The following is a 12,766-nucleotide window of genomic DNA, read 5'->3' as shown; positions in this document are numbered from 1 at the left end:
GCTGCAACCTGTTCCATAATGAAGACCTCTACAAATACTCAGCCCTGCCACTTCCCCGCTGCCAGATTGTAATCTCTGCTCAGTCAGTCTATGGTTCTAGCCGTTTGTTACTATTCAGATCCTGTCGTGCCTGTTTTCCTTGCCTGACGCTGTTTTCCGCTACAGTTCTGCCCGCTCTGACTCTGATCCCTGTCTCCAGTCCCACGTCTCGTCATCCTGCTACTCTGTCCTGGATTCCCCACTCTACTACTCCCTTGGATTCCCCTACGGACCTGCTTACCTTTTCTCAATCCCTCTCACTCCAGCCTTAGCCTCCACACCTGGTTTCCAGCAACCCGCCCGAGCTTCCCCTGACCTGCACTCCATCTCCCCCCTCTGTTTCAATAAATACCTTGGTTACTTCATCCTAGTCTTCTCGTCCGAGTATGCTCTAGGGTTCCCCTGTTACACTCCGCGTAACAGTTATGGCTGATTTAGGATAAAATTGTCAACCCTGTTATGTGAACTTTTATAGTAATTTTCCCCTTAGTTTAATATCTACAGATCGGAAAACATGTTTGCTTGGAAGTTGAACATACTCTTTATGACAGAATGTTAAAATTAGGTAACATAAATAGGTGACAAAATTACACTACCCAAAAGGCCCTCTATTCGTGGAATGGCACGCATATGCTTGAATTGTGGCATAATGCTTTGAGAGGAGGACTGTGCTTTACTAGTCGTCCATGACCTCACATAATACAAATGTCAACCCTGATACAAAAGTGTTGGAAGTGTCAAACCATTCGAAAAATAGGCCTATTTGGGAGCTAATTGATGCCACAATGAAGAAATTAAGATTATACACAATGTCTGGCATGATGAGGAGGAAATCTGAATCTGAAATGTCTGTAATTTAATGAAACCTCAAATGGTTTGTACCATCTGGGGTGTTTATTCACTAGTCTCTGAGGCCCCCTACTGGTCAAGACAATATCTATATTTTGGGCCCTAATTTTCAAGCTAGAACAAGGAATATGCCCTGTTCTCAGCTTTGTAAGAAATAATGATTATGTAATATGTTAATCAAAACATTGAGGACAATATTTCAATAAAATAACATATTTTCTCATGTATTTATAGGTCTTTATTTGAAGAGCACACCGACACGTCTTAGTTGTCCATCATGGTCTGAAAGAAACCCAAAACACAGGCTCAGATGAGTTTCACAAGGCAAACAAAACACATTTGAAACAGAACTAAAGAAGAACACCAAAACACTCAACAGTGAAATGGTTGGAGTCAAGCCCATTTCAACAATTCAGGAAGTCAATTCAGTTCCAATTTCCTTCAGTTATTTTCTATGAGGAAAATGTGGACATGGAATTGGAATTTGAGTTTCTAAATTGACTGAATTGCAATGGAATTGACCTCAACCCTGTGTGGTGATGTATAGCGATGTGTTTAGTGATCTGGTCATCAGCAACTCCGGTTACCTCATCAATCCACTCATTGTAGTCGGAGACGCGGGTGAAGACGGTGGGTTTCTTGATGTAGTTGCAGCCCTGGCCGGAGACGAAGCTAGCAATGCCATGCACCTCCCATACTCCCGCAGAGTTCTTACAGTTCAGTGGGCCACCAGAGTCACCCTGAAACAGAACACAAAACACTTCATATCTTTGAAATGTTTACCACACAGGTTGATGAAAATATAATGCTCATCAGCTTTGCTTGAATTTCTTGTATCTTCATTTTTTTGCTTGTATCTCCTGTATATCTAATTGTCTGCTCCCCAAATGGCACCCTGTGCACTTTATATTGCACTACTTTATACCAGAGCCCTATGGGTGTGTGTGTCTGACTCACGTTGCAGCCTCCCACCACTCCGTCCCCGCCGGCGCAGACCATGGACCTGCGAATGGACACGCCCCACCAGTCGCTCTGGGTACACGTATTGTGGTCCACCACGGGCATCAGGGCCTGCTGGAGGGTGTCGGGGGTGGGACCTCCGGCTAGAACACACACAGCAGAGGGATAATGAGCATGATTGTAATGAAAGAGAAAAGACATACAGTATGCTGTCTTGGCCTTACATACAGGCAATTGCATACAGGCAGAGACACAGAAGCATGCACGGACATGCACACACACACACACACACACACACCACTCATCACTCACTGGTGAGTCTTCCCCAGCCGGTGATGTAGCAGGGGTAATTATTGGACAGGATGGTTCCGGGGGCGGGGACACAAGCCAGCTGGACCTGGTCACTCAGAGTCACATGCTCTGCCAGCTTGATCATGGCGATGTCATTGCTGGTCGTTTGGGAAATTAGAGTATGAATGGATCAGAATAGATCAGGAACTGTTACTGGTTACTAGTTTACTGTTATCATGGCCATTGAAACCATATATAAGTTCAGTATTTAGAACAATTTCCCACCAATGTGTATAAACTATTTAATACTTAACTAATACTTAATAGGTTATAAACTCTTTATTGCTTATAAATCTGAATATTCTGCGTCAATAGTGTAAATGTAAAGTTTTACTTGTGTTTTTTCAAGCCATTGCCCAACTTACCCTACTGACAGGAGGACAGGGTTATAGTGTTTGTGCACGATGATTCCTTTCTTAGCTGGGAAGTAAGCCTGAGCACTGGGCTCAGCCTCTGCCAGGTTGTGCTTGCCCACAACCACACGATAATTCAGCTTCAGACTGTATGGAGGAATAGGGGAAAAACTGTCCCATGAAGCATCATTTTGCAGACCAAATAGACCTACCCGTTCTTCACATTGGTCAAACACAATTGCTTATTTTTTTCACTGTTTTGTGCTGGTCAACACCTTTAAAATAGCAGCAGTGTGTCTGTGTGTGCTGGCTTACTCAATGCAGTGGGCAGCAGTCATAACCCAGTTGGTAGCGATGAGGGATCCACCACAGGTGTGTCTGTACTCACCATTTCTCTCATACTGCAGAGAGATCTACAAAGATTGACAATGATCAGTATATTCTTACAGCACTTAGCAATTAACCTAAACTTAACATTTTAGAGTCCGCTCCATCAACACTTCAGTCAATATCATAAACACTTCACTTTTACACAAAATTATCAATGATTTACAGTAGATACAAAGAACACTTTAGTTTGTTCCATCTAAACATTCCTGTAAGGTCCATTACCATTAAAAGTTGAATTCCGTCAGCACCTCCATCACTTTACCTATTTACAGTTACATTCAGCACCATTTACATTTTGAAAAATGTAGTAAAAATTTGAAGTATCTTGAACGAAAACCCCGTGTCTCGACATCCTCACCTGCCAAGGCCAGCTGTTGGGGCGGGCATCCACGCCATTGACCACGCGGGTAGTATCAGGCTTAATGGCTGGGGTTCCACAGCCAGATGCTGCAGACGAGGAAGAGGAATATCTAGGACTTATTACACAAGGGGTGGCAGGTAGCCTAGTGGTTAGAGCGCTGGGCCAGTAACTGAAAGGTTGTTAGATTGAATCCCCGAGTTGACAAGGTCAAAATCTGTCGCTCTGCCCCTGAAAAAGGCAGTTAACCCACTGTTCCTAGGCTGTCATTGTAAATAAGAGTTTGTTCTTAACTTACTTGCCTAGTTAAATAAAGGTTAAAGAGACATACATAAATATAACAGGTTTGGAGTGTTGCACATAGATCTATTTACAGGTTCGGGTCATTCCAGTCAATTCAGAAAGTGAACCAAATTCTAATTCCAAATGTTCCTCGTTGAAAAGCATTGAAGATTTTGGAATTTCAGTGTACTTCCTGAATTGACTGAAATGAAATGGAATTGAACCCAACCCTGTTATAGGCTATGTAAAGGGCTGTCAAGATTTCCTATTCTAGGCCAGTGTCCCTGAGATGCATAGCCGCTGGAAGTAGGGAAAATAGTTGCACTTGTAAGAGTTGTTGCCCTGTCCCTTTCTCTGCGATTGTCATTCTAATGGAATCTAGAAAGAACAACACCCTGTCCTCAAACATGTACATCAAATAGTGGAAAGTTATGGACAAAGACACAAAACATCCAAATCAAATTAAATATTTTTCTTGATCAAATAACATGGAAAACAACAGTATTTTGTTCAATATAAATTGACCATCCTTACAAATCACTTAATGTAAATGTACATGTATTGTACATAGGCTGGTCATCTAGGTTTGCACCTGAAGACTTTCCATCGCCATGAAAAAAAAACATTGCACAATACAGTAATTGAGTACATTTAGACAAGCGGTTTGTGATGATGTGGCTCAGTTGGTAGAGCATGGTGCTTGCATATCTAGGGTTGTGGGTTTGATTCCCACAGGGGACCCGTAAAAAATAAGAGTGTCTAGTAAAAATGCAAAAGGAATGAATAGACCATTTCAGTTTTCTCTTAAAAGGAAGTTGCATTTGCAAAGTATTTCAAGAAACTGGAAAACATATATCAAGCAAGTATTTTTAAATTCTACAAGTATTATCAGATGAACTGTTTTGACAGATAATTATCAGACTCAAGTTACAAATGCTGGTAAACACTTAGTTTACCAACACTTAGTTTTACATTTTTTCACATAAGTAGACCGATATAAAACTTTGAAATCACTGTTCCTTGAGATATAATGATAATTTAAACACAATAATCTACTTGCCATGTCTGTTAAAAATGCAAAAAGGTCTTACCACTGGCAACAAGGGCCAAGACCAAAATGATAGAAGTCATGTTGCTGCTGTCATGAGTGCTGGTGGAACTCCTTTATACTGCTTTTTGTTTCTTATTCGTGACTGATAAGTGAGCTTCATCCAACTGGTTTAGTTTTAAAAAACTGCCCATTCTGTCCAACTGATAAGCCTGATAAGCCAACTGATTAGTACAGAAGGTGTGAGAAACATGTGTCTGTCATTATTGCTCTTAGGCCAGAGATATTGATTCTGGCCTTCTTCCAACTGTCTGGCTTAGAAAGTTATTTAGGCCTACTCTGAACTGCTATCCGGTCAGGCCAAAGACAACCCAAATCCAAATGTGCATTCTTGCAGTCTTAGAATAATCATATTCTGGACTTGGAAAACTTGGTATACGGATTTAATAGGATTTGACTGTATTCACTACACATGTAAAAGAGATGCATCAGCAAAGATTTGTTCTAACAATTATTGTAATGGTCTATTTTTTTGCTAAATGTAAAAGTACTGGTAATATATGATGTCCTTAAGTGTAATGTGGAACAGGACATCCAGACAGCACTACTCTAAAACCAACATACAGTAGCCTTCATCTTGAAGGGTCAGCAACACCTGTTTACTTCCCAGAGTCTTCGTATCCACACTGCAAATGTTTAACCACAAGAGCACAACCAATGACAAGCAATTCAATCTTTATTTTTTTTCTTAAATATGAGAAACTACAGATTACTGAAATTACATGTATGAGGAACAAGTAACAGTGATAGAAAGAGAAATTGGCGTGCTCAACTCAAATATGTGTAGTAAAATAAATGTGGGTGCTAGGTTCAAAAGGCATGTACTAGAAGGAGGGAAAATATTTAGTGGCTTATTTCTTTGCAACAGAGGTCAAAACAAAGACACTTTTCGGCGGCAACCTTTGTCACATTTCTGAGTGAACAATTACGTTTTGGTGGTTCAGTCCAAATGAAGACAACACAACTCCCTGTCAGTCTAAGTTGCCTCTGGCACAGGAAGCATATGTGCATGGAGCAGCAGCAGATCCCATGTCTCAGGTTTCTGTTTACTGCCAGTTCCACATCACAAACCCAGGAGTTCCAAAGAAACATCAATCACACCGATTTGTCTAAAAACTGTTTTCATTTCGAGTGCCTGAGGTGTGTCTATTTGTGATGTGGTGTCTGAACCAGGAAGTTAGTTAAAGTTCCTTTCAAGCACTGAGCTCATGGATATAGTTTCTCTATCCCGAGGGTTTAGACAGTGGACGACACTCGGATGTGGGGTGGGAACTGTTTACCAGTGTGCCATAATTTTTATAAGACATTTATCCCTTCCTATGTACAGATGTCATATCTTAATTTGCACAGCAGGAAATGCAAACTTGCAGGCTATTCAAGCTTTAAAAAGGCTTCTAAAGTTGATATTTTCCACTTTAAAATAGATTTGCCCTAATGAAAAATGTATCAACTCCTACAAAATTGTCAATTTATTATAAACCACATTATAAATTACCTGTTGCTGCAGGATTATTTTCCTCCTCTGAGAAACTGGTCAAATTAAGATAGGAAATGTCACAGTTTAGTGTCAACCACTTTACTCCACCCAACACAGGATGTATGTAATGATGGGGCGGTGAGTCGGAAGCAGGTGCAGGTGAAACGTTTTAATCAAACAACAAAACCAAGAACACGACACTAACATAAGGCAGTATGCCGATAAACAAGAACAATACCAACTGGTGAGTGAAAATGGAAGACTGACATATAAATATGAGGAAATTAGGAAGGTACTGGAGTCCAGGTATGAATCATAATGATTCACATGTGTGTGTAATGATGAGTACAAGGTGTGCGTAATGATGATTCCCAGGACCGGTGGTTAGTACTCTGGCGACATTGTACGCCGGAGGGGAGTTGCAGGAGTAGACTTGATCATTTAATATTCTCCAGCACACAACCCCAACACACAAGACCAGGACAGGTAAGTATGCTCAAGGTAAGTCATTTTAAATTCATGGTTTAACATGGATCGGACACAATAGAGCCTCCACTCAGGTAGGTTATCCTCCGTCTGACTCTCTCAGGTAAATAGCGGGCATGCAAAAGGGACACACTGCAATCTGAATTATTCTGATATGGCACTGCAACAAGATAGTTATTCTAATGGAAGGCACTGCAAACAATATGGTGAAAGGCACTACAATGTCGCTCTGGTGCTGCATACAATATGGGACCAACCCTTGGCCCTGCTCGACTCTGCAAACCCCTTTAAAGGACTCTACTACTATGGGACAAAATAAGGAGCGTGAAAGACAGACAAGACAACATACAGAAAGGGTTGGGATAGATTCTCGATTTCTAGGGCCCAACAAGAACCATATCCCCACAAAATAAAATAAACGTCTCTGTATGGCGATATCCAGATCCGCATAGCTCCCTGTCCTGGAGCGCGCCTGGTCTGAGACTCTGCTTGGCGACGTCACCGATGGACCCGCCTCCGGTGCTAAACAAGAGGAAGACAGACAGCAGGGAAACATGCCAACAATAGTGGGTTTCAGTGGCAGGGCAAAACGGCCCAGAGAGAGCAAGATTGGTGTAAATGGAACACGGGAAGAATCACGTCCCTTACTTGTGTCGTACCAATGCCTCTCTCGGTCCTCTGCTCTCGGATCGCCACTCAACTCCACAGCCCCAGTTTGTCATCAGGGCAACCACCCATGAGTTGCATCTGGGAGCGGTCAGAAGGTCGTTATGGGCAAGGTTGCACATGGTTCAGATGAATGGCCCGTATTGGTCTCCTCCCTCTGGTCGGACACGAAAGACTGCCAGTCCAGGCCGAAGGTGTCCTAGAATGACAAAAGGCTGCAGCTGTCATCGGGGGGCTAGTTTACCCTGATCTTGTCATCTGAAGTTCTGCAGGAGCACCCGGTTCACCAGCCATCAACGGAAGGTCCTTTCTCCGCTTGTTGTACCGCTGTTTGTTCTCGCTCCTGCTAATGTCGGGTCCATGCCTCGACCTGACTGTAGACCAGTCGTAGCTGGTCATGATGGTGCCTCAGCCATCCATCAAGGTCCATCTGCAGCGTCTTGGCCGACATGCCTGCCACTCATTAGAAAGAATGGGGTAAGACCGGTGCTGCCATGTTCAGTGTTTTTGTATGCCTGGAGAAGCATAGGTAACTGCTCTGGCCAACCCATCTGCTCATCTTGCCCCAGGGACCCAAGAAGAGATAACAATGTTTGATTAAACCGCTTACAGGCCCCTTTGCCTCCGTTGGGCCTTTCAGCTCGGTTGACCCTCTCTGCTAATGATAGAAGGTATTGATGCTCCTGTTGAATCAGACACACCTGCCCGTCCGTGCTGGATAATCTGGAGAGAAAATCAGCAGTCTGGTAGAGCAACTGGGGTGGTACATCACCAGAAAACTGGAAACTGTACAGCTGGGCCACCCAGTGCTGTGCAACTGACCCCAGTTTTGCAGTGTTGAGGTGGACCAGGGGGTTGTTGTCTGTGTAAACTGTGAACTTCGCCCCTCACAGGTAGTCTCTGAACATTTTAGTCACTGCCCATACAAGGTTTGAATGAACTATAGTTCTGATCATTCCTCTCCAGAGGAGACAGGCTCGGTCTGGCATAGGCAATTACTCTCACCTTGGACAGCACTGCCCCAAGGACCCTCAATCTAGCGTCAGTGTAGGCGAGGAATGGTTTACTGAAGTCGGCATATGCCAGAATTGGGGCACTGCTTGACTCACCACATGCCCCAAGTAGACCACCTCCCTCTGCCAGAGCTGACATTTCGTAGGCTGCAATATCAGGACATGCTTGACAAGCCTCTTGAACACCTGATCTAGATGGGTGTAAAAGTCAGTTGATTAGATAATACCATTAAGTAGATCAAAAGAGAGTTGTTTACCTTGCTTCCTAGACACTTCTGCATGAGGCTCTGGAAGGTGGCAGGGGCGTTGCAGAGTCCAAAGGGCATGCCAGAGAACTCAAACAGCCCCAAGGGTGTGGTGAAAGAAGTCAGCCCAGGGACTCAAGCTTTCTGTGATTACCCCAGACTAGCATCCCTGCCCGTTGGAGTCTGAGCTCTGCGTACAGGCTTGGTGAAATTGGCTGGTGTCTCTCTAGGCTAAGGGGGGTGGACAGTACCTGTGGGAATGTGATGTAGGACAGCATCAGACTTAGCAAAATCTTCCTCATGGGCAGAGAACACACTTGACCAATGGGATAGGAGAGCATGGAGCCTTTGTTGCTGTGTTGGCTCCCTTTACCTGTTGGAAATTTACAGGGGGTTGGCCATCAGCCTGTAACTGAACTGTATGCACACCCACCTCAACTTCACCTGGTGCCTGGGTGCGTAGCACCAGTTCTCATTCTCCACAGATCTGAGAAGGCTCCAAGAGGGTAACAAGGGGGTAAGGGTTTCAATTCAGCAGTCGAAAGGGTAGCCTTTCTCCTTGCACTCTTGCCACACAACTCCATCATCAGTATCCTCCACCAGGGTTTAGCAGTCTTTGGAGGAGGTCCCACCAACAACTCCAGCCCACAGCAACTTTTCACTGCTAGCTGGGATCCCATTGGGGTCTCTCTTGGACAGGCATGCAGTACCTGGTCCCCCTCATTGCTCATCGGTCTGCATGACTCGCCGCAGACAGCGAAAGCATTCTGCCACTCCTTCCTGGCAGCTACCCACAGTGGCGTTGAACCCAGTGAGACTCATTCGAACAGCTCCTTCCAGCATTAGCCTATGACGGTCATCCCAATGATTACTTGGTCAGCCCCCAGACAGTCATCCTTGACAATCACAACCCCCTTGGCTGGAACTTGCACTACTCCAACTACAAAATCCACGACCGCATAGCCGACAAAGGGGATGTGTAGGCAATTGGCTGCCTTCAACGTGAGCCGGCGGAGATCTGAAGAATCTTGCATAGGGAGATGAACAAACCACTTCTGAAAACTAAACACTGTTACATTAGACACCGTATCCAACATACAGTTGAAATCGGATGTTTACATACAGTTAGGTTGGAGTCATTAAGACTCGTTTTTCAACCACTCCATCAATGTCTTGTTAACAAACTATAGTTTTGACAAGTCGGACAGGACATCTACTTTGTGCATGACATAAGTATTTTTTTCAACAATTGTTTACAGACAGATTATTTCACTTATAATTCACTATGTCACAATTCCAGTGGGTCAGAAGTTTACATACGCTAAGTTGACTGTGCCTTTAAACAGCTTGGACAATTCCAGAAAATGATGTCAGGGCTTTAGAAGCTTCTGATAGACTAATTGACATCATTTGAGTCAATTTGAGATGTACCTGTGGATGTATTTCAAGGCCTATCTTCAAACTCAGTGCCTCTTTACTTAACATCATGGGAAAACCAAAGAAATCAGCCAAGACCTCAGAAAAAAAATTATAGACCTCCACAAGTCTGGTTCATCCTTGGAAGCAATTTCCAAACGCCTAAACTTACCATGTTCATCTGTACAAACAATAGTACGCAAGTATAAACACCATAGGACCACGCAGACGTCATACCACTCAGGAAGGAGACGCATTCTGTCTCCTAGAGATGAACGTGCTTTTCTGCAAAAAGTGCAAATCAATCCCAGAACAGCAGCAAAGGACCTTGTGAAGATGCTGGAGGAAACAGGTACAAAAGTATCTATATCCACAGTAAAACGAGTCCTATATCAACATAACCTGAAAGGCCGCTCAGCAAGGAAGAAGCCACTTCTCCAAAACTGCCATAAAAAAGCCAGACTAGGGTTTGCAACTACACATGGGGACAAAGATCATACTTCTTGGAGAAATGTCCTCTGGTCTGAGGAAACAAAAATAGAATTGTTTGGCCATAATGACCATCGTTATGTTTGGAGGAAAGGGGGAGGCTTGCAAGCCGAAGAACACCATCCCAACCGTGAAGCACGGGGATGGCAGCATCATGTTGTGGGGGTGCTTTGCTGCAGGAGGGACTGGTACACTTCACAAAATAGATGGCATCATGAGGAAATAAAAATATGTGGATATATTGAAGCAACATCTCAAGACATCAGTCAGGAAGTTAAAGCTTGGTCGCAAATGGGTCTTCCAAATGGACAATGACCACAAGCATACTTCCAAAGTTGTGGCAAAATGGCTTAAGGACAACAAAGTCAAGGTATTGGAGTGGCCATCACAAAGCCCTGACCTCATCCTATAGAAAATATGTGGGCAGAACTGAAAAAGCATGTGCGAGCAATAAGGCCTACAAACCTGACTCAGTTACAACAGTTTTGCCAGGAGGAATGGGCCAAAATTCACCCAACTTATTGTGGGAGCTTGTGGAAGGCTACCTGAAATGTTTGACCCAAGTTAAACAATTTAAAGGCAATGCTACCAAATACTAATTGAGTGTATGTGAACTTCTGACCCACTGGGAATGTGATGAAAGAAATAACAGCTGAAAGAAATCATTCTCTCTACTATTATTCTGACATTTCACATTCTTAAAATAAAGTGATGATCCTAACTGACCTAAGATAGGGAATTTGTACTATGATTAAATGTCAGGAAAAACTGAGTGTACATTTATTTGGCTACAATGTATGTAAACTTCCGACTTCAACTGTACATGTTTTTTTTATTTTGATTACCTCCACTTCTATATGAGGACAGTTTCCCACAACAGCTGACTTCTCAGGGCTTTCCTCCTGCCTGGTGCCTGTAGCCCCGACATCGAGCTCTACAGTGGCCAGGGGATTCCTGTTTTAAAAGGGCCTGTTCATCTCTCTGGGTGGAGCAGAAGCATTTGATGTGGCCAGGCTGTCTACACCCCAAACAAATGGGTCTGTCCTGTCAGTCCCACTGGAATGGGGTTCTCTCTCCATTAGAGAAAGGAACATATTTCCCACCTACTACACGCCCCGTGGCTCCTCCCTCGGCCATGGCAGGGCAGCTGAATGAGACTTCTGCTGTATGACCTCTCACTAGGGTCTCTGCCAGGCTGTTCAGTTGCTCCTTCATCTCCTGCCATAGCTCACCACATGTTCTCCTTCCATTGCTCAAAGTCTGCAGTGGTTCACAACGGCTGGGGTGCCACTTGTATGGGGAACAGTACGGCAAACCTGGCAGTCCTTTCCCTCCATCTCTCTGGCCAATGACTGAGCCTTCTAACTAACCTTAATGTCATCCCTTGCTGTCGCTAGGGATACTTTTGGAGCGCCTGTTCCACAGGGCCCTCCTTTAGACCTGTACTGAATTGGTCCCTAAGAGTTTATTCATCCTTGGCATATCCGGCCGGATCTGATTGGAGCTATCGGCTAAACAACTCCCATGTGCACAGGAGGTAGTCTCCCATAGGCTTATCTCCCCTCGGGTTACAGTCAAAGAAGTGGGACTGGAGAGTTGGTGTAGGGTCAGAGGCTACCAAATCAGGCCTGTAATGCAGCCCACAAAGAAGCAGGTGAGTTCCTCTGGGCTTAACTAAACATGGTTTCTCTTTGCACGGCCATCTAGAGCTTCCATGATGAAATCAATCTGCTGCTGTTCTCTCATTCCTTGCACCCTCAATATTGCTTCCATTTGTGCTCGCCACTCCCAGTCCACTACTCTCAGCAGCAAATTTGGAACCCAGGGTGAACACATGAACCAAGGCATTGCTACAGGAGTATACTGAAGTAGTGTGCATGCCCCTGAAGGACTAGAGCATTCTGCCCCCTGTGCTCCATCCCCTCGCTGATCATTAGTCCCCTGTACAAGAGAAGTGTGCATGGAAAAATCGTGCCGACCCAACGCCACTTAAAGAGGTGTCACTGTTAAGTGTGAACCCCTTTTTACTCCACCCAACACAGGATTTAATGTTCTCCAGCACACAACCCCAACACAGGAGACCAGGACAGGTACGTTTAATTTTCCATTCACGGGTTAACATGGGTCAGACCCCGTTTCTCCATCTCCCACAGCAGACTGCGCGATAGTGTCGACATAATAGAGCCTCCCCTCAGGTAGGTTACCCTCCATCTGACTCCCTCAGGTAAATAGCTGGCATGCTAAAGTGACACTGCAACATACTGCACACTGATTTATTCTGATA

The 12,766-nt window shown here is 44.3% G+C and overlaps 1 protein-coding gene across 1 annotated transcript; it reads right to left on the bottom strand.

Annotated features, from left to right (window-relative positions):
• Positions 1-1,103: 1,103 nt before the first annotated feature.
• Positions 1,104-4,807, bottom strand: LOC110494144 (chymotrypsin-like elastase family member 2A). The gene is made up of 8 exons (XM_021568916.2): positions 4,674-4,807; positions 3,301-3,389; positions 2,868-2,965; positions 2,565-2,699; positions 2,161-2,297; positions 1,846-1,991; positions 1,476-1,628; positions 1,104-1,170 (listed from the first exon to the last, which is right to left on the bottom strand). The coding sequence occupies exons 1-8, from the start codon at positions 4,711-4,713 to the stop codon at positions 1,153-1,155; spliced, it is 816 nt and encodes a 271-aa protein (XP_021424591.2). The 5' UTR covers positions 4,714-4,807; the 3' UTR covers positions 1,104-1,152.
• Positions 4,808-12,766: the final 7,959 nt, after the last annotated feature.

The sequence above is a fragment of the Oncorhynchus mykiss genome, chromosome 17 (assembly GCF_013265735.2).
Source record: "Oncorhynchus mykiss isolate Arlee chromosome 17, USDA_OmykA_1.1, whole genome shotgun sequence".
Taxonomy (NCBI): Eukaryota; Metazoa; Chordata; class Actinopteri; order Salmoniformes; family Salmonidae; genus Oncorhynchus; species Oncorhynchus mykiss.
Note: the sequence above shows the minus strand (reverse complement) of the source record. Positions and strands in the feature narration are given on the sequence as shown.

Bases quoted from the DNA above. Each gene is read 5' to 3' on its own strand.
- LOC110494144 (XM_021568916.2), bottom strand. From the start codon at position 4,713: ATGACTTCTATCATTTTGGTCTTGGCCCTTGTTGCCAGTG. The intron at 2,966-3,300 runs GTGAGGATGTCG...CAATCTTTGTAG, and splicing joins CCAACAGCTGGCCTTGGCAG to ATCTCTCTGCAGTATGAGAG. The intron at 2,298-2,564 runs GTAAGTTGGGCA...CCAAACGACCAG, and splicing joins CCTGTCCTCCTGTCAGTAGG to CAATGACATCGCCATGATCA.